General features: G+C 39.4%; 1 protein-coding gene across 1 annotated transcript in view; it reads right to left on the bottom strand.

The window, feature by feature from the left end:
* Positions 1 to 27402, bottom strand: part of TMTC2 (transmembrane O-mannosyltransferase targeting cadherins 2) — a 251900-nt gene that overhangs the window by 124962 nt on the left and 99536 nt on the right. The window contains exon 2 of the mRNA XM_026097109.2: positions 22255 to 22825. Within this exon, the coding sequence (XP_025952894.2) occupies positions 22255 to 22825 (571 nt within the window). The remainder of the gene's footprint in view (positions 1 to 22254; positions 22826 to 27402) is intronic.

The raw sequence follows: 27402 nt of genomic DNA, 5'->3' as shown, positions 1-27402 counted from the left end.
CTAGTGGGAATTCTGCCTTGTTTGGCCTTCATGGTCCAGCTGAGGTGCTTCCATCAAGTTGTCAATCATTTTCCGACTGGCTTTCAGCACGCCTGATCCTGCTGGGAAACAGCGGGTGGTGCTCCATCAGGTGCACTGCTTATGCCGAGCGCAGAGGAGGGGAGGCGCAGAGTACGTCTGTGCAATCCGACCTTCTGCTTCAGGCACCTCATCTGATTTTGGCCTTGTCCCAGGTGACCAGTAGTCATGCTATTCTGTAAAAATCTTTTGTTAAATAACTGGGAAGTGTTCAGTACAAGTTCCTAATGAATCACACATCTGGCATAACAGGCAAATGTAATGTCTGGCCTCATACGAGGCCCACAATTCTCCAGGCCAGTGACTGAGGCTGTACAGCTAGGAAATAACAGTGTCATTGAGAGAAAACTTCTGTTGTGCCAAACGAACAGAGCTGCAGTGAGCAGGGAACTGTTGATGAGTAACTGCAGGACCTGCTAACAGAAACATGGAGATAGGGCAGGTTTTTGTGCTGCTATGGCATCCGTTCAGCAGATAATGCAAAAAGGAAAAAACTTATCATTTAACAGTATAGCTCTCTCTTCAGTAAATTATGAGATCTATATGTACATCACAACATTTCTCTAAAGACAAAGGTATTTCCAATCTTTACACTGCTGTCTTCGCAGCCACATTCAGTAAATTACACATCTCAGCAGAACTGATTGGATTCCAATAAAGTTAACATCCATAAAACAGGGGGACGATCCATCACAATTTAACTGACACTCTTATTAAGCAATGGAAGTTTAATTTAGTCTGTTAAAGCAGTAGATGGGAAAAGTTACTAAACATCTCCATGGATAGAGTTAAATTCAGGAGATAAAAACTGAAACGCTGTAATTTTACCACTAGACAAAACGATCATGTTCTGAAATTCTAACACCAACCAGACCTTTTCTCGACACAAGTTCATCTTCAGCATTGTAGAGACTGCATATTCCTTATACCTTTTTCTGATTAAGACTTATTTGGAAAGTTTCTCATTAAAGAATCACACAAAAGCTTTCTGCCAAAATTGCTGGCCTCTTAGAAACTTTATAAAAGGACTCAATTCATATTTCCTGAAACCACAAACAGAGAATCTCTTTCAAGCAGAAGAGTTTGCACTATAAATACCGTTTGCAGACAATCGCAATCCTTCCTATTCCTTACCCTGAACTCTTCTGGGCTGTGTATCTGTACTGCTTCCAAAATACATCAATAAAGCTACAGTAACCAGCCTGTAGAAATTAAGCTTTTTGGATGCTGGCTGCACATGGAATTAGTCTACTATTATTATTCCTACTCCACAGGAAGAGAACCTAGACAGGCATAATAATGAACTTGCCTAAGGTAATACTGGATCTATGGCAGAGCTTGCCAGGCTCTAGCATTCCTGTAACACGTCCTATTCTTGCCACACCAAGAGATTAGTATGTTAGTAAACATAGCACATGGGAACTGTTTAAACAGCAAATACTAACTAATACTCCTGGCTATCAAAGGCAACAACAACAGGAAATTGTCCGAGCTTTGGGGCCAGAAGCTGGATTTAAGGCATGGCCCTGTGCACTGTCCTTTTTGTAAAGAGCATTTTATTCCTTGTTCTGATACAACACTTCTGAGATAATCAGTTACAAGAATAGTAACTGCATTACAGCATCCTTTCCTAGTCACATTTTCTAGAAATTGGAGAAAGTTTTCTATAACTATTGAGGTGGAAAAAAAATCTTTTTATTTTCAAATACTAAAACATTTAAATTGTTGCAGATCATTTAGAAGAATCATTTTCTACAACAACGACAATTGATTTTGTTTTTAAATCAAAAGAGGAAACAAAAATGTTTGAAAGCTCTGAAGTAGCTTTAGAAAACATACAAGGGACTGAGACCATTGATCACCAAAGAGGATTTTGTATTTTAAATATCATGAACGTGGAAAGAAAAAAAAACGGAAAAAAACCCCATGAATTATCCTCTGAATAACGTTTATAACAATGATAACAATTAATAAATGACAGAAAACCTAAAGAACATTTCAAATGGATACTGTAAATATTTAAGACTTCAGCCACAAACTGGAGAATCTTTCAGCTGGTCAATGAACATTTCACTTCACACTGTATTAAAAAACTTTTTCGTACAACTATACCATCCAGAATCTCCCCAAAACTGTACACAGTTTAGATGTGGTTCCCAGTTTGAAATTCTCACTACTGAAGCAAAACAAAAACAAAAACAAAAACAAAAAACAAAAAAACCCAACCACACAGTAAACCAAGGTACTGGAGGAAGAAAAGTGCAAAACAGGTTGATGGAGCTTTTTCTCAAATTCTGTCAGAATCATGGTTCATTCATTTGCCTACTCTTTTTCTCCACAGAAAAAGCAACACAAGACACAGAATTGGTCATGCATCATTTTTGATACTCATAGCATGTACTATAAAAAAACTCATCAGGAAATATGGTAGATACTAATATAAAACATATCAACATTTATTTGCCTTAATACAGAATTAAGATTCCGCACACAGATGAGTGCACCATGGACTTTTTTTTAATGTTACTGAAATTTAAGTTATTTTTTCAGCTGAGACTAGAGTACATAATAAAATAATTGTACTTCAAAGGCTTTTTGTTTGTTTGTTTTTTAGAAAAAGACACTTGACTTGTTAGTTCAGAACTAGTAAACCTCAAATCATTTAGAGAAAGACTTTCTTGTTTTTAGGAAACATTTCTCATTTTTTGACAAGGGAATGTAACATCACACGGGTCACAGGTGTACGCGGATGGCTAGTTTGGTAGCAATCCCTGTTCAGTGCACCCTAAAAAAAAAAAAAATCAGATTGAAATCCATCTTCTGATAAAAGCCATTTATTATTTGCTTCTGAATATTTCGCACAAGGAAATGTTTTCTGATCACCTGATACTGTGCCATATAAGAAAGCAGATCGACATAAGAAAGCAGATCCAATATAAGTGATGAGGATGAAAGGAAAAAGCTTTGTTTAGAATTGAAACAGGTTCCTACAGAAAACCTTCCAAAATCTGCCTGATAGCATCTGGGGAGTAGCAAGATACATAAATATTATATAAAAGTTAAAAGTTTGTGTATTTCTTGAGCAGGAAAAGGCAAAGAAAGGTTTTCAGCCATCTATACACAGCAGTTAGCTTAGAACTAATGAAGCCTGGTTTCCAGTGAATGCACCCTCCATGACTGGATTCCTTGTGCCTGATATAATTCAGTTTTTCCCATGGCTGCAGAACTCAGAACACATTGCTGCTATCTGGATTTCCTCGTGTTCAATAACGTGTGAACTCCTGAGCTATTTTCTATCAGGGCATTAATTTGATGTCTCTTCTCTATTCCGAATCCTATTTTAATGAAGCTTGTAAGAACTACATCTTTGGGAGCATCGTTCCTCTGCCAAATTCCCTTCCTTGTCTGATGGACACTAAAGGAACGAGCAGAAAGGTAGACAGAAACAGAGCTGGTTCCCCCTTTCTCCCCCAAAAAGGGTCTCTAAAACACCTCTAGAGCCTGATATCACACAGCCCAAATGACTGTTCACCTGCTACTGTCTTTTGTGAGCTAAAGCTTACCTTTCTTTTTTTTTAACCTATAATTTAAGGATACCAAATGCTTTTTGTTTCTTTCTGAAGAACTGCACTCTGCTGTGTGCTAAATTTCAACCCAGACGATTTTTATAGCAGGGTTATAAATTCTAGAAGTAAATCTGGAAGTTGCAGACTGCTTGTTGAAGCTACTTTCAGAGAATACTTGGAGGGAAATATCAGCAACAATATTTTGTTATGGGGTGGGGAGAAGTTGACACTCAGGTGGCTAAAGCTGAGGCTCTAGTATGACCGAGAAAAGTCCCAAAATTAAATCCCATTTAGAGCATAAAAGAGAACTTGAAGAAAACCAGTTGCACTAGTCACTGGCAGCTGGCAGATATAAGCACTGACGTTAAAATATTTCCATTTCTCCGATTCATAACAAACAATACACTAAGTAGTGCTTGCAGCAGGTCTTTGCTTCTGATTTGGCCGAAGTTTAGCTACAACATCCATGCAGACGTTACTGCAGGATTCTTTCCTCACCGCTTCAAATTCCTGCGTTGTACTCCAGCCACCTAAAAACACAACTGCAACCTAACAGCAAGCCCCAAAACGTGAGCCTTAGTCCAGCCCAGCATATGCCCCTGCTGTGCCCACCCCGCGCCACAGCCGCGACCCTACCGGGGACCCCCAACGCCGCACTTGGCCAGCTCCTGCCTGCAACGCTCCATGAGCAGGCGCCTGTGCCGCTTCAGATATGATGCTAAGACTGTCAGCTTACAACTTATCTTTTCGCACTGGCTTTTTCCTAAGCCATCTTAGTGATGGGGATCTCGACTAGCTTTACTGTCGCTTAATAACTGAAAAGCACCCAGGGGTCCGAGGACTCCGCTATAAATACACTGACTGATCGGCTTTCATTAGTGGTGTGTTACCTTCAGACCGACAGGTTTGGTTTTCGGTGGCATTGTACAAGCAGGTCATAAAACAGAAGGCAAAGGGCTTCATCTTTCTGTAAAAATAGCATTTACCAATTTGGAGGAATGATAGTTTCCCTTTTAGGTTTGACGGGTGGAGGAAGTGAGGAATTCCTGGTGCCTCACACATGTATATTTTTACGGGGATTTACTTGGCAGGAGAGGGACATGACAACACAACCTTCTGAGAGGTTGGCCTTTTCCAGAGACACATAGTAAAATGCTAAAACACGCTGTAAGCTCATCAGCTTATCCCAGAAACTCTAAAAATCTGGTGTCGCTCAGATGTCTAGGCTTTCTAATCAGTTGCTGTTTAAGATTTAGCTAAACAGTAAGTGACAAAAAAAATTAAGATTGATCAAATGAATTTTAAAATCCTTCATGGTAAGAAATTTCTACTAGCCTGGGAGACCAGACAACACATGCATGCACACCACCCTCAGTCTCCCTGAGAAAGGATCTATTTAACTTGTTCAAAGAGATGCAGGGACAATTAGGTCTTTCGTATTCAACAAGTTTTTGGCTACTTTTTTTCCTTGCTGGAATATAAAAGGCTATATATTCAGATAGCACTTTAAAATTTTCATCTTTAGGATATCACCAATTACATTAAAGCAATAATGAACCGTTTTGTTATTTTAAATGAACCTTTGGGATACTACAGAGCTCACAGGAGAGTAACTGGTTTTGGTTTTTACCAAAAGGAAACCTTCTAAGGCAAAGTTATTATGTTTGTACATGTAAAGTATACTGTGTCTAGATTTGGTGTATACGTCATCAGTCTTCTAAAGCAAGGCGCTATTCTGCAGAAGCCAGCTGAAGGAAAGACCAGATCTTTATCCAGATCTTGGCCAGATCTGCCATGTGGCTATGACAGAGTCTTTACTGACTTGTCTTTTAACAATCAGCTTATTGCAGCCAACTGGTATTTTCCCCTCTCTGTTCTTAAGATTTACATTTCTATAGTGCATGTTGCTTTTGATAAAATATAAAGGGGAAAACAAGGCCTATAGACATCAGAGAATTCACTGTGAAGAAAGAAATGTAGCAAAACTCTGAGGCTCAATCTCTGCTGGAGAGCATAGAAAAAAAGAATCCTTCAACTATTCTATTTCTATTATTTAATTATTTGTACATTAACAGTGAACTCAGTCATCTTTAGGCTGGACACACATACTTTTCTTTTCTGTCTTTCCATATTAAAAAAAAAAAAAAAAATCAAAGCATCTAGCCCCTGAGAGTTTCTGCTGCTCTGGGTTTTTGTTTTTTATCCATAATTATGGGGAGAGAGTTCTGAAAATGTTTTGGCTTACAAATTTCAAAAAAGTTATACAGCAAGGAATAACTACCTTTTCACCTTATGGCAGAATGACTTAGCCCACAGAACCTACGTGGTAGGCTCTCTCCTACCCCTACTATAGCACACAGACATTCAGGTTGAATTCCCTGACACTCATCAGCTTTAGGAAGATACGCTGGGACACTCTTTCATAATTAGCCTCTTCAGATTATCCCTCTCTTAACATCTGGTTTGTAGTTTTATAATACCACCCCTCACAATTTCTTCACATGGCACATTATACTGTATTTCCTGGCAATTTTTTTTTTTCCAAACAAATTTTCATATCCACGTTTCTAATCCATTTTAGGCAGTAGTTCCTAAACGGTTACATAATTCATCATAAATTACAGGACTCTAAACCCTCTCTAAATCAATCCCAATCGTATTCTTTGCAAAAAAATAATGCTTAGTTAATAGTGTAAGGCAGCAATATTAAAGAGGTCAACGGAAAATTCACTTAAGATAGGAAGGACAAGGCTCCTAGGTTAGGTCTCCCGCTTTAGGTACGGTGATTATTTCTTTTACCTGAAGGAACATCTGTGATCATTAGTTTTAAATTATCATTTCTTACAAACAAAGCCACTATAATCTCTTAAAGACCCTTTGAAATTCCACATCATTACGTTTCGGTCCCAGTTCCAAATGAATGCCGGTGCACAACCGAGCGGCTAATAGGGAAATGCTTGGCAACCTACAGCATGGAGCAGATGGGCAAGGTACGAAGAGGCACAGCGGGCTGAGTTTAGTAGGCCAAAACCAAAAAAAACACTCCTTTTCCGATTCTCTGTTGTAATAAAAGGACAACAGGATACTAAATAGATATTTCTTAGTTACCTGTAAGTGTTTCAAATGACCTCCAAAGATTATCTTTGTTAGTTTGAGAGCTACCACTCCCATCATCTCTTTTCACTTGTGGGTGTACTCCAGGCCTTTAATTTCAAAATCCTCTGTAAATTTTTTAGTGCTTTAACAGACGCTCAAAAACATTTACAAAAACATGAAATAGTACGGATCCAAATATAAGCCTCTGAGATCCCAGCTACTTGTGACTTTTATAATATAAGTCACTTATTCCTCTGGTTTACCAGTCACCTAGCCAGGTTTTCATCCATGTGGTAAAATTTTTAACAAAACCACTATGAATTATTTTTAGAGAAAAACTGAGATGCTAAGAAATATATTAAAAGTGCAGGATCTGAAATTCAGACAACAAACTTTGGAAACTACTGAAAAGAATTTGGGGGTATTTAACCCAATCATTTACAGTTATAATTTAGAAGAATTTCTAGGTAAAATGAATCACCATCCTTTCAAAAATTCACTACCAGCACAGTGCCTGGGCTGCTTACTAAATGAATGCACATCAGAATACAAATGCATACACGTTCCTCCCTGAATACTATGCCCTCTACTCACTGGGATATTAATACAGTAAAATCTGAGCTGCAGTTAAAAAATTCTGAACTCGATGTTCAATAACGTTCCAAACTCATGTTTTTCTTATTGCATTCCAAAAGATTCTCTTCATCCTCTCATTTTGCTTTACAGTCTTTCTAAACAAAAATTAGGATTAAACTGAAATATGTTGTTCTTTGGCCCAGTTGCTCAAATTGTATTACTCTTCTTAGAAACTGATTTTAGTGATGAAGTCTGCATCCCCCCCCTTTTTTTTCTATCCATTTCAGTGCCTCCTCATTGTCTCTAAAAAAAAGTCTTCCCCTTCCTATGTTGTTAAGAGCCCTTCTCACTTGACTAATTCTTTGTCAACCATTAAATCATTCTGCTTTTCACTGCCGTAGGGTTTCTTCTCAAAGCCTTATCTGTCCAAGTATTCTTTTATTTCCCTTTTACAAAAGTAATACTGTTTTTCTTAACTTCATGAGAAGATATCTTTTTACTCAGGCACAAGACCATGCTTCATGACCCTGGGATTCCCAATCACTCACACAATCTTCTCTATCATATTTAAGCAGCCCTGCGAAGACCTTGTGTTGTCTTCTGCAACATATCAAACCTGAACTGCCTGTCAAGGACATCGAAGTAGGTCAAGGCAGATTAGCAGTGATTCAGCGATATGCATTTTGGCATTGCATCAAGCATTTCAAAACAATTTCCATCCAAATAATTTTCTATGCCTGCTTTTAAAGATATCACAGCTTTGGAGGGAGAAGAAAGAACAAAACAAAACAAAAAACTTAAAAACCTAATCTAACAGCTCCCAGATTAAGGCATATGTAAAATAAGCATCCCAGTCCCAGGTCTCAGAGAGAAAGTGCAATCTAGTAGAAACAATAATGCTTTAAAGTCTATTGCTCCTGTTGACTTCAGATGGAAAATTCTTGGTGTCTAGTAGGCTCCCAATGTATTCCATATTTAATATGGAAACTGATTAACCAAAGTATAGTGCAGGCAACAACTGCATCAGCATGTCCTATTTGAAGTAGTTGTGGGTACACATCCAGAATTTATTTACTTGTATTTCCTACAGCTGATTCTTCCCCCCGCATCCAGGGATATAATAGTTTCAGACAAACGACAGATTTGCTGTCTGTATGAAAGGAGAAAGCTACCTAAGATACAGTCAGGTTTCTCCTTCTCCGGTGCCTCCTATAACTTGAAAAGTCCGGGGAGAACTTTGTTGCAGACCAGCTTTGGAAACCATGCATTATCTTCTTGGAAAACAAAGAGCCTTCTTACCAATGCTTTAACAGTTTAAATCTTGTTTGATCAGCCTCCTAAATTTTTCAGGTCACTTTTACCATTCTCTGGTTACTCCCCCTTCAGGCCCAGTCATTCTTGACCTACACACCAAGAAAACACAGTCAAACAGTGATGAAAGTGTACTCTGTGATGCAAATCTTGACTAAGAACTCATGTAATCTTGTGAACACTTTTGTTCAGGCCAAAAAAAAAAAAAAGGGAAAAAGTTTGGCATTTGTCATATCAGACCTAAATTTCAAACTGTCTTCACAGACAGGAAGAGCATCACTATCTCCTATGTACAAATCCTGTTGCCCCGTAACAGCCTAAGCGTATAATTAACGGCAGCTTCTATTAAACCAACCAATACTGGTACCATCCACAGCCATCAACAGTATCAACAGACAAAATAATAGAAAACACAATCTACATTTTTGCTTTAACATACAGGAAATTGAGTTTCCTGGAAGGATTCAACAAAAACTTAAGCTATGTTATGATTCCAGATGCAAATATATGTTATTTCGAAAAGCACTTTTAGGACTTTTGACGGGCCAAAATTTATGAACTATTTTGCAGCCCATCCTCAAGTAAACAGGCTTGGAAGTAGAAGTCTGCTGATGTAGAGCAGGATGGTTTGGGGACATACAAAAAGGTTAATCCTGTAGTGAACTTTCACACATGTATTTTATTTTTAAACTATGCCTTTTTAACCAAATCTGAACATTTTGAATGGCTTGCGTATCACAGTAATGTAACATTTAATCAAAATATTGTAACCAAGCCCAGAGGATGAAGCAGCAGAGCAGACTGTCTGACAGACAGACTGACTTAAGAAGCTTTCCCTGAGGGTTCAGAGCTGTCTGCTACACTACAAGTAAAACAAATAACTGTATTAAAACAAGAATTTATTATCCCAGTGAGGCAGTATGTTGGTTGCTAACCACCAAGTGCCATAGAATGCAAGGTCACATATCAAGTAAGATTTCAGAAAATTTCAGTTTTCCCTAGTCTGCCAAAAGTTATAAGAAAACATACAAACACTGCACAGGATAAGGATAGCAGACAGGTTCTGCAGCCTCTGGCTGATAAGTGCAGCTCTGTTGATTAATATAGCAATGGTTGGTTTGGATAGATTCCCAAATTTTGGCTTCCATATCATACACTCAGCTAGCTTTTCAAACAATATAAAGGGATTCTTTTTTTTTTTTTTTTTTTTTTTTTGGGGGGGGGGGGGGGTCATCATTCCTCATTTCTCCCTTTCTCCTTTACACTTCAGGCAGCTAGTCTGAAGACCTAGACTTCAGGAGGCAGAGAACTGGCAGGGACCTGAAGCTAAAAACACTGACTATTAAGAACTGTGTCAAAGAACACTGTCTTCATTAATGAATTTACTAAATCACTGCTGATTCAGAATACTTTTCCTTTCAGATTGACTTTATTCATGGTCAGAAACCAAGCTATAACTGAGAGTGAGATCTATCCCATGTAGCAGTTACATTCATATACTTCTTGCTTCCTGGAAACAGATTCACATTCACAAGTACAAACAAGGCAGATATTAGTGAAGAAGCTACACTGACACCTGTATCTTCATTATTTCACCTGATGGCAGGGGTTATCATCAAACTATCAGAGCGCAGAGGAGCCATCTGGGTATGGCAGAGCCTTGGAGACTGACTTCAGACAGCAAGGACGCATCAACCTTTTTGCTACTACACGAGCACAGATTGCTAACAACACACCTTATGATTAGCAGGGCAACTTCAAGGTAGAAATACCTATTCGCGAGGGTCTAGTTCTAACACAATATGGTATATATCATGATCTATCTACCTGTGATGAAGTGAAAACATTTTTCTAAACTGAAAAATGAGGGATTTAAAAGGAACATAGCATTTAGAGATTACACATCTTCAAAACATGTCAACACTGAGCTGCCAAAACAATAATTAAATCATGAACATAGGTGACTTCATAGATCACTTGTTTTTTGGTTTTTCTTTCTCTCATTTATTTGAATTTGGTTTCCATATAAAGCCTGATGTTGAACTGCAGGTAAAAGGTAGGACTGTTTTCATATCAGCTAATCTGAGACAACTGCAGCCAAATCACAGTTTGTCTGACAGTACTGTAAAATCAGGTAAGGATCCCCCTCCCTCCAACTTCAGGATTAGGGATGAAATTTTGAAAATGCTTAACCTATAGGTTTACAAAACAGAAGGCAAAACTTAACGATTACCTCCTGCTTTTTAACCCTTTCTTCTGATGTTGGAATGCCTGAGATGATGTCCTGACTGAGCCAATTTGACTATAGGGTTTCCTGATGAGAAGAGGGCTCAAGTACCCAGGTCAAATCATGAGCAGTGTATAACTATACTTCTAGCTAGCTTTAAACTCCATACGCTACTAGCGGCCAGGAAACAGAAATGCAGCCAAGGAACCCACCTACTTACTTTGCTCTTAAACCAGTTTTTGCAGTCTGCACCAAAGTCCCTAGGGTTAGCTAGCTTAGATATTTCTACATTATACCATCATCATTACGGTGCCACTACAGAACAGATCCAACTTGAGATAATGGTTTCTTACTACTAAGCTCTTTTATGGAACTTGACCAAAATAATCCACTGATTTCTTCTTCCAAGGAAAGATGTCACTACCAGAACAAAAGGTGCACAGACAGAGGGGTGGTTCTTGCAATGATTTTGCATATGAGGGAGAGTGCATACACATATGTGTGTGCATCAGAGAATACAGAAAAAGATCAGAGAACTCAGTGCAAAGGAAGCAGAGTAAAAATACACATAATGCAGGTAACTTTGCCCTGATGAAAATGTGAGAGGGAACTCTGGAAAGCTCCAGCTGGAGCTGGAAAGAAGTTTAGAACTGGCATAAAGATGCACAGTTTGATACTTCTGTTTTTCAAGAAATGATACTTGGGACTTTCCTTGTAAATAAACAGGATTGCATCAAAAACATCTGGTTCCATAATTAATCTATCTTCTCAACTAGAACCACTCACAAAAAGTTAAGGTCTTGGCTAACAGCTCAGAAGTAGCATTATATTACTGTTTAAAACAAAAAGAACAAAAAACAAAACAAAGAAAAAAGGCAACAAAAAACCTCCTTCCACAAAAATTGCTAATGCTTAGTTTCCCCAGATTTCAAATTACAAGAAGCCAAAAATGTTGCATATAAAGTAGTCCAAACAAGCAAGAACTAAACTTACAAAAATTGGCAATGCTTCTATTTTAAAACTCTTGAGAGCTATTTTGTGGTGGTGGTTTTGCCACTTCCAATAATGTCTCTTAAGGAGAAAATTTTCCATATAAGAGACAGAACTATAATAAATGTATATTTTAAATATAAACTGTAATCTTACAGTCCCTGCTAAATAAACATGGCTGTTGATGCAAACTTCACTGTGCTCTACAGCCATACAAGCAGCCCAGGATACTTTTAAAACATGCAGACTAAAACATGCAAAAAATTTATTCATAACCCCCAAAAGTCCCGTTTTCTGGGAAAGAAAGAATTTACAGAGACTTGATACAATTCTCCCCTCTTTTCCCCTCCCCTCTCATTGCCTTTATTAACTCAATATGCCTTTACACTCACTTTAAAGAGTTTGTTTCTATGTGAATTTATTTGCATATTTTATTGTTAAGGAGAAAAATAAGATTTTGGTGATTAAATGTCAGAGAAGCATCAACTTTTGCATAACCCAGTCAAATCTACTCAAAGTCTTACCATTTTGATCATAAAAACGTACATATGTTCTACCTGACATTTAAGAGCACAAAGTAAACAAATTCTCTCTCCTTTCCCCCAAAAGCTTCTGGGCAATTTTAACATAATTTCCCCACATGCATTTTCAGTTACTTAGGAACAAAAAATATTTTGTTTTTCCCCTCCTCTTAACGCAGACTATCCACAGCATCAAGGGATTCTTTTCTAAGGGACATTCAAGGTTAGTGAGGCTAGAAATTTACCTCCTACCAACTGACCCATAAAGTCAGCTACAAGACTGCAAGCCCAACTTCTTCCTTCCTCCTACTTAATCTACATTGCAGCTGGAAAATAAATACAGGCTTATGTACAAAATATCATTCTGCTCCTCCAGTAAAGATGCCAGAAGAGGTTTGCTGCCTTCTATCACAACTAGCTGGTTCCCTGCAAGTCTAATACGCACGTATTTTCCTCATTTTCAGTATTATAACTGTCTATATAGTTCAACATTTAGCATCAGCTAGTTTGGAAAAAGTGTGTATGCAATCATTAAATCACTATATTTTAAATAAAAATGAGGTCAAGCAAAGAAATTCAGAATTAAGCACAGTACCAACAGGACGATCTCCGTGTTGGCTCGAGGTTTGCTCTCCCAGGCACAGGATCTGAGCCCGCGGAGCGGACCAGCCCAGACTTAGGCAGGCCTCCGGGAGACAGCTCTCCCTGGGAACATAATTCTCAAACTGACATAGGCAAAACTCCCCAAATGCCACTGTCCTGAACTTAGGGGTCCACAGCCCAAAACTCAGGAGGCCGATTTTCAGACACTCCAGGCAGCCTCCCCTCTACCCAGGGCGCTGTAACACGCTATCCGGAGGCAAGGCAGAAATCAGGACTCTCTGATGAACCTCCCTGAAGCAGCACCTGCTCCCTCGCATATTATGGATTTGATCCTGACTTTGACTTACATTTTTCCTCTTCTACTGCTATTAGCAGTTGCCCTGACTGCAGCAAGCTGATAGCCAGCTTGCTATTTAGCTAGCATCTACCCAGTGCAATGGGCTCATTCCCTGAAGCCTGTCAGAAGACATAAACATGCACTGCTTCATCAAATCAGGACATTTAGGTGCCTACATGTGACATTAGGAGGCTAACGTAAAGCACATGTTTGATGATTTGTATGCAAGGCACAGGTATAAAATGGCAGAACTTTGTCTGGCATTTAACAAGGGATACATCCTTGATGAATAAAAGATCATAAATACGTATTTTAGCCAAGACCCCAAAACAGGTTTAAACAGAAATGCACAACACCTGAAATAAATCTACATAAAGGAAATTACACCGGGATACATTTCACTCATTACAGTACTAAAAATGAGTGGTGGCTTACATTGTTTTTCTCATTTTATGGCCTATGCCAAGAGAATTGACTTCTGGGAGAAGCAGAGATAGATGAAAAAGGGTGAAGGGGCTTTTTAGCTCATGAACAAATGCAAAACTGAAGACAGACCAAAGCTGCATGCACTTCCTATCCCTCCAAGTTCACAGGTACCCAGGTCTCCTTCTCATACAGCACTTAACAGATTGACCATCCCTCCAGAGAAGCACGAAATTTAACTGCTCTTTAAACACAGATATTTTACACAAGAAAATTGCCAACTGTTAGCGAAATACAAAGTTTACAAAGCTTTTTTTCATTAGGGAACTACAGTATTCAATACAATGAACAGTAACCAACACCTGCAAATAGTCTTAATGTTCAGAAACACAGGTGTCCAATGATAAGGTAAGTTTGGTGCTTTTCTTCATTTGTTAAATATTTTGAAAGCATTAAAAGCCAAGAGAGCAACATTATCAGATTAATATTATTGACATCAGTTTAAAAAACCGGCAAGTAGCAAGTCCACCAATACCCTATAGTTGAACAACACCCTGGAAAAAGTCACACTGTTCTTGATGTTAGTAATTGGCATGTAACCTCAGAATGAAGCATAAGTGCTAGTACCAACTGTGCAAAGCGCCTGAAAGCTTTGGCACTCTGTGCCTCCAAAGAGATCCCTTTTAAGCCAAGGGGGAAGAGTGGAGGAACACTGCATCCTCTGCATGTTAGCACACGCGGTATAAATCTCTTGTAAGACTGAAGAGTGTGATAACCTTTCTCCAGCAAACTAACCTCTTGGCTAAATTGCAGGTTCTTCATTCTTCTCAGCCTCTCTAATATTAAAAGGTTTCTCTCTCTCTTTTTTTTTCTTTTTTTTTTCTTTTTTTTTTTCTTTTTTCTTTTTTTTTTTTTTTGCTTTATGTATTAGTTTATTTAGGCCAGTCCCTTTTTCTTCTTGCCAGAGAGCATCTCTCAAAAACAGTCTCCAAAATATTATTGTAGAGCTCAAAGCAGGGAGACAAAAGTAATGCAGATCTTAGAAGCAATTCCAGAAAATACATTATTAAAATATAATCCATTTTAAGCCAGTGACTTCAACAAGATAGCTTAAGGTTCCTTATTAAAAAAAAAAAAAAAAAAAAAAAACACAGACAAGCACAGCTTTTGCTAAAATTGCCTCAGGATGCTGTGTTACTGTCGCACGTGATCTGTTTCAGTGGTTTAAGCAACCACATGCGAGTATTTCCAGGAAACAATGGCTATTTATACGTATTGACGTCCAATTCGGCACAGCTCCACTGCCATCACAGGGAGCCGCAGGACATCGATACCTCTGACACAGAAGATAGCGGAGGCCAATCTCGCTTTTCTTATTTTAGAATCAAAAGGAAAAGCAGCGAGGAGCTGTGGGAACTACAGGAAGCAGCAGTAGGAGCTGCTTGAAATCATCACAAAAGGAGCAAACTGCAAAAAGCTGCTTTTGTCCAGGAAGGGTCTGCTGCGGGCAGGAGGGGGCGGACGGTCAGGACAGCGGAGGCCTCCCGCTGCTGCTCTCCAGCGGGGCGAGGAGCAACACGTCGGGACGGCTCCTCCAGAAACACCGGCAATGGATGTGCTGGCACAGCCCTCTCGGCACTTCCACGGTTTTGTCGGGGCTCATTGCTGCCAGGAAAATGAACCCCCAGCTGGCCACCACAGATGAGAGCTCACGGCGGGGAACAAAGCCCCAGCTGACGACGGCGTGCCACATCTTTTGTCCAGCTCTGGAAACACAAAAGGTTATGGCGCCCACAGAATAACAACGCTTAATGGCTTCATGCGCTTCAGTACGTGGCTTTTGTCAGGCAAAATGAACCTGCAAGAGGTCAGGTCATGTTTTGAAGCTGTAAGTTATTTATTATTTTTAACTGGGACAAATGTAACCTTGCAGAAAAGCATGCTTACTAAATATCCGAGTCAAGGCACGATGTCAGCCCTGCAAGGGAACGGACGCTGCCCCAATGGCCTAAACACTGCGTTTTGAAGACACAGGACTAGGACTGGACCATAAACATTCAAATGTTTGAGAGAAGTAACAGCAGCCTACCAAAGGGACCTCCCAAAAGATCCCGGCCTGTGGGTCGTGAATCTAAGGAATTAAATTCTTTAGACTGCAGAAAATATACCATCAAGCTAGATTTTAAGCAAAGATAAAACACTGCTGCAAAATGACAAAACTTGCAGAGAGAGGCAGAAGAGGTGAAAAACCAGCAAGACCAGCCCTCTGCATCGCTAAGGCTTTAAAGGTGCTCAGAAGAGGAAAATAAACTTGCAAGTTAAAAATCAGAAGGAGCCTTCTATTTTGCAACTGCTTCCCGAAGCACAATAGTTCTAGAAGTAGCTACTTCAATGAGTAAAGAATGCGAAAAGTGGCGTAATTCAAGTCTAGAGTGTTCTCAAAAATCAGTAGCTTTATCTAATGCACAGAAAGCCCCCTTTTGAGCGGGAATCATACAAATCACCCACAACTAAGATTGCTCCGGGCCATAAACGAAAGTAGTGTTTTATAAAACTTGGTTTAGTGGTTGACCATGTCATCCATGGAGGCCCCACATTTACATCATTACCTTAAATAAAATATAGCCCTCCAATAAAATTTCTTTTCACAAAACCAACACTGTTATAATAGCACAGAAGGTTAGATAATGCATCCTGCAATCCAATTTGTGGTTCACGTTAAGCTATAGATACCACTAACTAATTCCATGTGTGAGACAGACCTCCCAGGGGGATTTTAATCAAATAAGTGATGGGAAAAGAGAGGTTTCCTTACTTCAGTATAACAAACCCCCTGTACTAACAATATGTTGATCCGGTAAAACGTTACCATACTGCAGCAGTGGAACATGAACGGGGCATACATCTGGTTTAGTTATTTCTGTAAGGCAGTTGGTCCACATGAAACACAGAGCAATAAAAATTTTATCATTACCATTATATTAAAAAAGATTTTTAAATGCATTTGCCCTATCTTTCTAGCTGCTAATGTTGTCCAGCTCCATTCCCCTTAAAAAACAATGATGAGGAAAAAAAACCACAGGAGAGGAAAAAAGGGCAACACAGTAGGATCTGTATTAGCTTTGTACTACTAATTGGACAGAAGACTGTACACTGCAAAGTTGATTAATGGCTCTGCTTTCAGGCTGGGGATTACAAGTACAAAAGAATTAGCCCTCTGAATTTGCATTGTTTCCATAACTACAAACTTCATCACAGATCTCTCTCATATTCAGGGTCCCCCCTCCCACCCCTAAACTTCTGGTGGTTTAATTTGTGCAGGCCTAGCTGCTGACACGTAGATCATTTGATACATACGAAACATGACAACTCAATCAATCTGCATACCTTCTATGCAACTTAGGGTGGAAAAGACTTAAAGTCTAAAAATGCTGGAAATCAAACAAAAGCTCAGCTTTCTTCCATAAGGAATGCTCTGCCCCAATACAGAGACGCTTTTCTTCTTTGATTGCTCTCACTTCAAACAACTCACTTATGACTAATAAATACATTTCCATCAAAATACGCTGATTTAAAGACAGTGAATACATACTCAGAGTGCGTTTAGAAAGTGAGTCAGACGGTATAAAACAGAACTAACCAAATTAAACTGGGTTCAGACTGACATCTTTGCCAGCCGGCATGTTAGCATCAGAGGCAGACAGGGATACAACAAGAGTTGGCAAAAGGAAAAAAATTAGCAGCCAAGTTCTACTGAATAACCGATATGTAGATGACAGAGGAAAGAGCTGGATAGTTTAACAGAGCACTATAATACATGTGTTTTTTAAAGTGCATTAAGAATGGCTTCTAAATAAGGGGGAATATTCATCCGCTCTGCTGGTGGCCCTGCTTTGCAGCTGCCTGGTTTAGAAGCCCTGCTATTCTACTGGAATCACAACAGGACGTTGTCACGTGCTGGATGTGACAAAGCAGGACTCACCATAATAACAGGCGTGAGCCCAGCAAAGAGCTATTAGTCTTGTGTTGCAGTCACTGTTTCACATTTATTTGACACTTGGCTCAAAGATAAGAAAGAAAATGGAAAAACCCAGGCATGTCAATCCAGTGCCAGCTCCACATCTGCTGGAGCATTTTTAAGGTTGCTTTTACCAGCTCATCCTCACTGACCAGCCTGAAGAAGGTCAGTGGTTTTACTGCTCTTCATATGTAATTAATTGGGTCTCAGGTCCCCCAGCTCAAAAGGCTTGCAGGAGCCTAAAGCCATAGCCTGGCCAAAAGCCAGCCCAAATCCTTTCCCACCTGCTCCCCCAAAAACCTCTTTAAGTTCCTTACTTCTGCCCCTGCACCTCAATTTGCTCTCCTCTTAGTATTTGCCAGTATAGCTGTTTGCAGGGCAGCAATGAGAATGGGATACAACTGAATTGATTCCAGTTTAAAATAGCTCTTAAAACAAAATATGTGGGCTATTTCTTGATTTCTAAAGGTTTGGGGGGATGTTCTTGTTGTTTACCTGCTCTGTTCCAGTTTGCAGCACAGGCTGCGTCAGCTCAACTGAAGGCTTGGCTGTTGCTACACCATTAAGGCTATTTGAGGGTTAGGTGGATTGAAAGGTGTAGCCCCTTCCTAAAATTCCATTACAGAGATACAGTGCCGTACCATTTGTTCTGGGTTCAATTTTATATTGTTACCACGTATTTATTTAGTACGGATTTAAACTAACCATCTCAAAATTACTTTCTTTTCTTCCTTGGCTCCATTCTACATTTTCCCCTCAAAAGAACTACAAAAGGCCGTAACTTTTTCTGGGCTGCCCTTCTCAGTATCTTTTTTTTTTTTTTTTTCCTCCCCTCCTGTCATCTTCATCCCCTGTGTTTACATTGGGAAAGTACAAAACACAAATATCAGAACAAGCAGATTGATGCAATTCTTCCCAACTGTCCAGAGATCTTACACAACAGTCCTGAAATTAGATTTTTGTTGTTATTTTGTGTTTTTTTTAAACCATACTCCAGTTTATAAATGCTCAAGCCAGTTGTTCACACAGCAGACCGACTTGTCTGTAGATTAAGAGAGATAGCACTATCTTGGTCTCACGCAATCTGCAGCGCAGGGATGTCTTTTCAAGCAAAAGGTGTACACAACAATATCAAAGAAAAAAATACAACTCTTCAGCAACCATTGTTTCTGTTTGCATGAGGAAATTTCACAGCTTGTTTTAGGAAGAGAGGCTTTTTCAGTTTTTCCCAGGGACATGTTTAAGGCCAAAGCAGCAGCAAGCAAAAGGCAACACCCAAAAATCCCAAAGAGATCTGGAGCTGAAAGCTTTCCTCATTTTTGTTTTCTGCAGTCCATGCTTTATTTCTACAAGCTGTAAAAAATTAATCTGATAACTGCATACTCTGGATTTTTATTCTTTGCCTTTTTTATATATGAAGTTTCAATAAACTTGCCCTTTTCTTTGTACCTGTAAACACAAAGAATGAAACTAAAAACAAAGCATTCAGGAAGAAAACTTGGCCCTGGCTCTTGCTAATGATTTCAACAGAGGAAGGATTTCACTCTCTATACACACACACCAATCTTAGAGTATAATCACCTTGAAATTATGTGAGAATAAATCGAAAGTAACGTCAAATCAACAGAGCAGCATCTAATTGCCTTCATGCCCAGGACTTGTGAAACACTGGTCAGAAACACTACAATCAAAACCCACATCTCAACTCCAAGTGCATTGGCCATTGTCAAAGTATCCAGCTATGTCAACTAAATAGCATCTCCCCAAAATAACTGCCAGGTTTTTTGATGGAGCAGGCCAGAGACAATCTCACTAATGTGATCCTTCTCTGAGCAGTATTTTATGTAACTGCTGTCGGGTTTCTTTTTTTTTGGGGGGGGGGGGGACTAAATCGCAATGATGCTTTTATGGCCTTAAACTGTTCTCATCATAAAGAGTAAAGCTTTTCAGACGGCTGAAGCATTTGCTTTAATTTGCTTTTAAAGTGCTATCTTTGGTCCTGTTTAAGTCATTTTGCCTTTATTTATTTCACTTGTGGTCATTATTGTTACAAAGTGCTTGGGAAAAAGAGATCAGCAACACTGAAGGTAGAATCCATGCAACGCTGGAGTACAAAAGTACAGACAAGTACTCAAAGAGAAATACTTATCATAATGTACAAGGTCAATGAAGATATTTGTGGCATCATAAGCCCTGCAGGACAATATGTTTTTATAAAAACTTATGTCATTTGTGAATGATTTCTGTCAAGCTTCAGAAAGGGAAAAATAAGCCTCACTGAAGATACTTTTTAAACAACGCACCCAGCTTAGCTCCTCACCCCTGTAAACGACTGAAGAGAAGCTTCCTTAGCATCAAGCTGGTGCTTGATTAGCAGCACTCAGCCTTAGCAGATGAAGGAAAGCGCACCTTAACAGATCTGATAATTAGGAAATGCATTTCTGGCATATCAAGCAAAATATCTGCAATATTCTTTATTTGAGTCCCTCCCTATAAGCATCTCGCCAGCTAGTGTCTAATCTCCTCAAAGTTTTCTAATCTACAAAATACAGAATTATTTCTATTATTATAGATGAAAAAAATTGAGGTATTGACACTAGTTTGCTGCCCTGCATCAGACATGTCCTGCATCAGGATGTTTTTCTCTGTCTTGAGGGGAAAAAAAAATCCAAAACAGGTGTCTAGATTTAATTTAGAGTCCTAAGACCTGGGAAGAGAGGCACTGTGTCTGATAAATTAAGATATGGAAACTTGTATTCCACCTTTGTCACTTTGGTCTCTCCTGGACCAATTATACTCTGACCCTGAAGGGGGGGGGGGGGGGGAAGGCCAAAAAAACCCCACTTTCCTCATGGAAATTCTCAGAAATTTGTGCAAAACTTTTCCTTTTGACAAATGAGCGTTCTCTGAAAAAAAAGCAAATCCACAGAAACAAAACAACCTTGCTAGTTCTAAGACTGTATCTTAGTCTTCAAAAGCACACTGCAATGAGGAAAGACTATGAGGAACATTAATCTAGATTTCCTATGAAGTCATATACAAGGAATTCAGAACTTAACATGCACAATATGAATGAAATGTTTTACCACTCATTCATTCTTCAGCATAGGGTAACATTTGAGTTATGAACCAAACTCCTTGAGGCACTTCGCAAAATCTCAGCCTATATCTTCCAGAATAAAACTTGCTGTTTGTTACATATGCACGTTTTATTTTTCACATGATTCGTTTACTGTTTGTTCCTGCTCAGCATTAGGTGCACGATTTAACATATTCACTGTATTTGGCCACTGGCATTCGAAAGAGGTCTTATATACTCAAATACAATGTGTAAACATAACACAAGAAGGGATTATTTCCTTTAATATGCTTAGTTTTGTCAGAAAAGGGCATGATAACTAAATCAACATCTCACAGCAGTTTATCACAAAACTACCAGAGATGTACTTGCTTTTTTGACTTTCCTATTTTTGTTGTATATTACAGCTATGTATTCTATACTCTGCAAGCAGAAATTATCTCTTCTTTACACACCACCAAAATATAGAATCTCTTTTTGTCTTGAATTAGGGTGAGGAATCAAAGTTTCCAGGATAGGCAAATTTTAAAATCACTGTGATTGATGTAGGTTGAAAATCCTTATTTTGTTTTATTGCTTTTCCTGGTAATGTCTCACTGAAAAATGTGACAAAACTGATATGTCCCCATGAAGCATTTTCCTTTTTTTAAGTCAGCATTTTTCTGACAGAAAACCATTCCTCTGAAAATAAAATGACACATTCTCAGCTTACTCGTTTGTACAGCAACTGAAGTAATTAAGTCTTGATTTCAGCTGGGGTCTCTGGATACTACCAAAATTCATGAGGTCTGCACGTAGGGGAGGGCCATGGATTTGGTGGGGTTTTTTGCTTGTTTGTTTGTTTCACTTTTTTGTTCCTGAGCAGAAGTTCTTTTGGTAAGGCAGTAACACATTTGAGCCACAGCTCCTACTAGGGCAAGAAAAAACACAGATATGCCAAAGACTTGCATTCAGGTCCCATGCAGCTCTATGAAACCAGAGCAGTAAGAGCTCTACCTTTGCCTCAGGGAGCCCGCAGATGATAGCTGCTGCTGCTGCTGCACTTGCATGCCCGACCGCACTAAGCTGAGTGTGCAAGATACAAGAGGATAAGGGCATGAATGAATTCGTTGCAGAAGGCAGGCAGATATCTAGTGCTTGATGGTAAACAGAATGAGGAGGGGGCTGCTGGAAGCAAAGAAAGTAATTGAAAGAAATACATCCCCAGCGTAAAGCAATAGCAATGGGTAATAGCTACATTTTGTTTAAACAATGTAAAACCCCTTACTAAACCGCTTTAAACATACTTTCAGTATTAGACATCTGTGCTTATTTTTCAGAGCTGACTAAACTGCTACGAATTATCGTGCCACTTGAAAACTCATTTAGCACCTGTTTAATAGTGATTGGTGCTGTACAAATAGTTTATGGGAAAGAAAAGGAGACTTACCTTGCATAAAGCAGGAATGATCTGGTGCATTTTCAGCCGATGAAATACGAAGATGTCGTACACCGCTGAAATTGCCAGCACAGTCACCCCTTGCTCCTTCCACAGCATGCTGCACCCAGCGCACAGTCCCGTCCCCAAGATCCAGCCCCAGGTACTTGCTGAGGAACTCCTCGTGGAGCAGTGCTTCACGTAACACATCAGGGAAAGCAGGAAAAAGAGGCAGGCTCCCACGTCCGCCCTCCCTACGATCCCCGCTACCGCCTCAGTATGGATCGGGTGAGATGCAAACAGCAGGCCGGCTATCAAGGTCCAGTACCCGTCCCCGAACAGGATCCTGGAGAAGTTTGTGAAAAGGCCTGTGACCGCAGCGTGGAGCAGGACGTTCACCAGGTGGTAGCCCCACGGGTCCATGCCCCCGAGGGCATGGTTAATGCGGAAGGAGAGCGTGCAGAGCGGTCTGTACGACTTGTGGCTCCCGCTGTGGGTGAGAAGAGTCCCCCAAAAGTCATTGTAGAATATATGGGTCCACGGCGTCTCTGGCAGAAGATCCTGGTTCGTCTTGATAGCTCGACTGCGAAAGACAAACGAAAACTTCATTTCAACCAAAGGAAAAGGATGCAAATGAAAGGCTGTCAAAATACAATCACATTGCTACAAGAAGAAAGAATGGCATTGTTTTGATACTGTTTTAATTCAAGTTCTTTTTTTTTTTTTTTTTTTTTTTTTTTTTTTTTAACAGGAGGTATTAGAAGAGTGTGTATTATTGACTTTTTACTAAAGCAAATTTCCATATAAATTGGCTTTTAAAACATTAGAAACAGATGTTACGCTGGTTCCATTAAACTAAAACACCCTTCAGTGACATTCGCCTGAGTCTAACCCGTAAGTAATCAGTTAAGATCTGATGAGTTATAATTAAAACGTAAAAGAAATATGAAAAACTGACAAACATTATTGTTGAAACAACTGATCCTCCAGTAATTCAGAACTAAAACCCCAACTGGCCTTTTATACTGAAATTTTAATTTAGATGTTGGAATGAATCTCACTGACACAGATGAACAATAAATACAGAAAGTCAGTAGGAACGTGCAAATCTCTGGTGCTGTGTGGGGCACTCCCACAACTTTCTCATACACATTTTGACAGACAACATCCTCCATTAACACCTTATTGGAGGCAGACAGCAGAATATTTTACAGATGAAAAGACACCTTTGCTTTAAATTTCTTACATTTACAATTCAGAAGAAAACATTTTTAGGTCACATCAGATTATGAATTCCATTCTGTGTCAGCTTTATTGGGGGGAAAAAAAATGCTGCACTTTTCAGACAGCTTATTTCCAACTACCCTGGCAAGGACTGGGTGCCAGCCGTTAGCAATCTCCATGTCTAATTCAGCACAGGGAAAAGCTGTCCACTATAATGTTTGTGAAATGGCTTATTGTACAAATCCAATCATTTGCATTTAAAATTCATGCTGTGGGAGAAGGTGAGAGACCTGCACAGCTCAAAAAGATGACTAGAATTTAATTAACAACTTGCTTTCATGGCCAACGTTATATTTAAGAGTAACAATTACCAAGCTTAATTCGTTTAGCATTTACTGCTACCAGGGTACTTAGGAGTCCAACCAGTTCAAGACTCTACTATTAAAAATATGAAATAAATAAAAAAAGGGAAGATTTATATCTAATTCTTTACTCATTCCCTCTGTCTCTCCACCCAAAAAATCTCTGCATAGTTAACACTTTAATTCAGATAAAGAGGAAAAATGGTGTGAAACTCAGACCAGCATTTGAAACTCACTGGTCAAATTCGTACTCTACAGTCCCCCTGCCAACTCTTGTCCCCAGTGAAACAAATCCTTTGGAATCTTTATCTAAATTCCAATTTTTATGTCATTAATTTCAGGAATATTGTTATGTTCTTTAAAGAAAAACACTCAAATGCGGACATGCTATGCCACAGGATCTTCATGCAAATACCCTAAATACCACACAGCTCAGCATTTCCATTGTCTAAAGCACATCGCTGTAATGCTTTCAGACGTGCTTCCTCTCGGCATGTCCTTTTGTCTCTGCGCATATGGGGGGTTATGAACAGGTCAGCTTAAATCTTTTAAAGATCTGACGATGCCTTCTAGAATACTTGAGAATTTTCATTTTGAGTTCTGCTTATGCAGTGGATCAGGTTGCTTATGTTTGTTTTCCCAACCCCACACATTTTTCTCATTTTAGTACAGCCAAAAAAGAACATTGGAAGAAAACAAGATCTTTGTTCTCATATTATTTATCTTGTCCTTCAGTGCAGTCCTTTCCTGACATTTAAGTCCTCTGTGATTTCAGTTTGTAGTATCACTCTAAGAACCACTATAAGAAAATCAGGAATTCAGGAAGAATAAAGCAGGTGTTACGCTAGAAAGAGCCCTTTCTCTGGGAAAAACACAAATTGTTAAGAGCACAAACTCCGAACGATGAGCATAGCTAAAAATGGCTATTAGATGTAGTAATTTAGAGCTGAAACCTTGAATTGCAAAAGTGTTTCCTTCTTTTTTCTTGGGCAGAAGTACTAAGGAAATAAGTGGCAGTAATACTGCCACTGCAACTGCCCTCCCCGAGGCAGAATGCTCTGCTACTGAGACTCAATGATATACACGTTATTCCCAGGAAATTGTAGGTTTTATTATATCTTTTGCAAACATAGCCATTTCCAATACTTGAAGCCATGCAACCACTTAAAAAAAAAAAATCCTATAGCTGTCAGTATACATGTATAAAACAACTCCACACTACACTGCTACAATTCTTAAGAGAACAGACCAACCATCTCCACCACAAGTGAACAGCGACCACATGAATCATTTTCATGCAGCACATAGTCTCTTACTTGGTCTCTTCTCCACCAGAAGTAAACTGCTTTCCTCAAAATCGTAAAGGAACCTATTGTACATTCTGAAGGCATGAATGCAATCAAATTTTATTTACAGCCTTAGCAATGAACTTGGTGTAGCCTTGATCCTTTGCTGTTTAGTCCTGTTCATATGGAGAAAAATTCAAGCGCAAGCCTTGAAGATATAGTATTGATTACCCAGTGTTTAGGTACAGAATTCAGCTGAAACTTCTGAAATTTAAGCAGTTTCTCATGCATGTAAAGATAACAGATTCTAATGCCTGTCAGTCAGCATGAAAAATATAGAAACCGCTAGTTCTAGCTCACCTAATGGTCCAGTCATATTGAATGTTGTGTTCTCTACGAATCATGATTTGAAATAAAGTTTAACTTCTTTCAATATTTTTTTCTTAAATGTTTGAAAGTGAAAAATAGGAGTTTTGTTAGTGTTCTGGGATATTAGAAAAAATCTAATACAAGAGACACACAGCTAGATGTCCTGCAGCAAAGAAAAAGTCTCACATAGGCTGCTTGTTAATGTTCAGCTACTACTCTGTTTCACATTAGAAAATTTAATAAAAAACAGACTTGGCCAACATTAGGTTTCACTGCACAAAAGGATGCAGAAATATAGTTTTTCATACAAACACCTGCAATATCAGATCCAGGCAGCTCTATGCCATTTTGCTCTCAAAGTTAAGAGTGGAAAGGTTTCAGCAATGCTGTCTGATGACATTGCCACGGACATCAGCAGCATGAGCCCAGCAAAAGACGTTTGGGGGCTGAGTCCAGCCCACAAATACCCAGCTGGATGGTGCCGATCTGCATCCCCAACTCGGCTATCTAACAGCATCAATCAGGAGAACAAGCAATGAGATGTTTGCTCACTGGAAGGGAGAGAAATATGAATTTCGTATTTAATAAAAGTATAAAAGCAAATACTACTGAATTGTTGGTAACTTTCTGTCCTGCGCTTCATGGGAAAAAAGTGCAGACAGTGCAGACTCTGGGTACCAGCCAGCATCTTAACACTTCTAGTTTAAGAAAGTGTCAAAATACAGGAATCAAACCCATGCAAATGCACCATGCAATCGGATGACCTGATTCCCAACCACGCAGAGCCCTCTGAGCAGCACAGTTAAGTGAGAGGGCACCTCTGGATTTTAGCTTCACATAACGAGGTGTTCCCCGGCAAGCAAGCCTGCTAGGGAACCTGCCCATTACCTGGGGACAAGGCACCACTCTGAATCCACCCAGCATGCTGGTGGCAGCTCCCATCCCACTCAGGCAGATTTGCCCTTGGACAAGCAGAGTGCAGCAGCTCTCCTACCCTGCCTTGCAAGCGGGAGCAGCTGAGGAAAGCAGCCAAAAAAAAAAATCTCAAAGAAAAAACAACCTTCACTGCAGAAAAGAATTGCTGTATGGGCCAAAAAAGGCTTCTAGGAATTGCTACTTCAAAGTCCTTGGAGAGCAAGGAAAACTGCAACATCTAAAGGTCTTCAGTGCTGGACTAAGATCCCAAAACAAATCAAGGTATCTGTGCTGACTCCCATCCTAACAACTATGTATCCCTGATTAGCATCAAGTGTATTAATTTATTCCCCTAGAAAAAGAAAGAATCAATTCACAGAGGTACTAATAAAAGCATTTTTCTTTAATTACTAAATTATCAAGCAGTTAACTCTGCTACAGTATTGATGCTCAGTAGCTGATTCCAACAGCAATTTTAAAAGCAGTTCTTAACACCCTGGAAGGTGCTGACATGTTCTTTATAATGCCTCCTGCACGCGTAGCAATCTGGGTTCTCCACAGATAGAAAATAATATTAATTGCTGGCTTCAAGAAAGACTCTGGGATAAAGGAAACTACAAAATGCCTTATTAGCCCTGTCTTCTCCTTCTCTTTCACTCACAGTTTACCTTCAGGTTACATCCTGAAGATTAGTCCAATCTTGCTAATGGGCACAACAAGAGAAACACTCCAACTGCACTCATCACTCTTAAAAAGAGCTGTAAACTCTGCTCTCACTAAAAGGCAGCAGGTCACAAGGGAAAGTCATTTTTCAAAGCTCCAACACAATTGGCATTTTTACTTTCAAGCAGCCTCAGATAAGGTTTGCAGACTCGGTTAGGGAACTTGCTTTCTTCAATTTTTAATGCCTGCCCATTTCACACATCCCAGGAGGGTGGGATGTCTTATTCAGTGTACCACAAATGGATCAGTTTGAGAGGAGAAAAAAGAATCACAGTCAGCTA

This window comes from Dromaius novaehollandiae, chromosome 1 (assembly GCF_036370855.1).
Source record: "Dromaius novaehollandiae isolate bDroNov1 chromosome 1, bDroNov1.hap1, whole genome shotgun sequence".
NCBI lineage: Eukaryota > Metazoa > Chordata > Aves > Casuariiformes > Dromaiidae > Dromaius > Dromaius novaehollandiae.
This window is presented reverse-complemented; position numbering and strand designations above follow the sequence as displayed.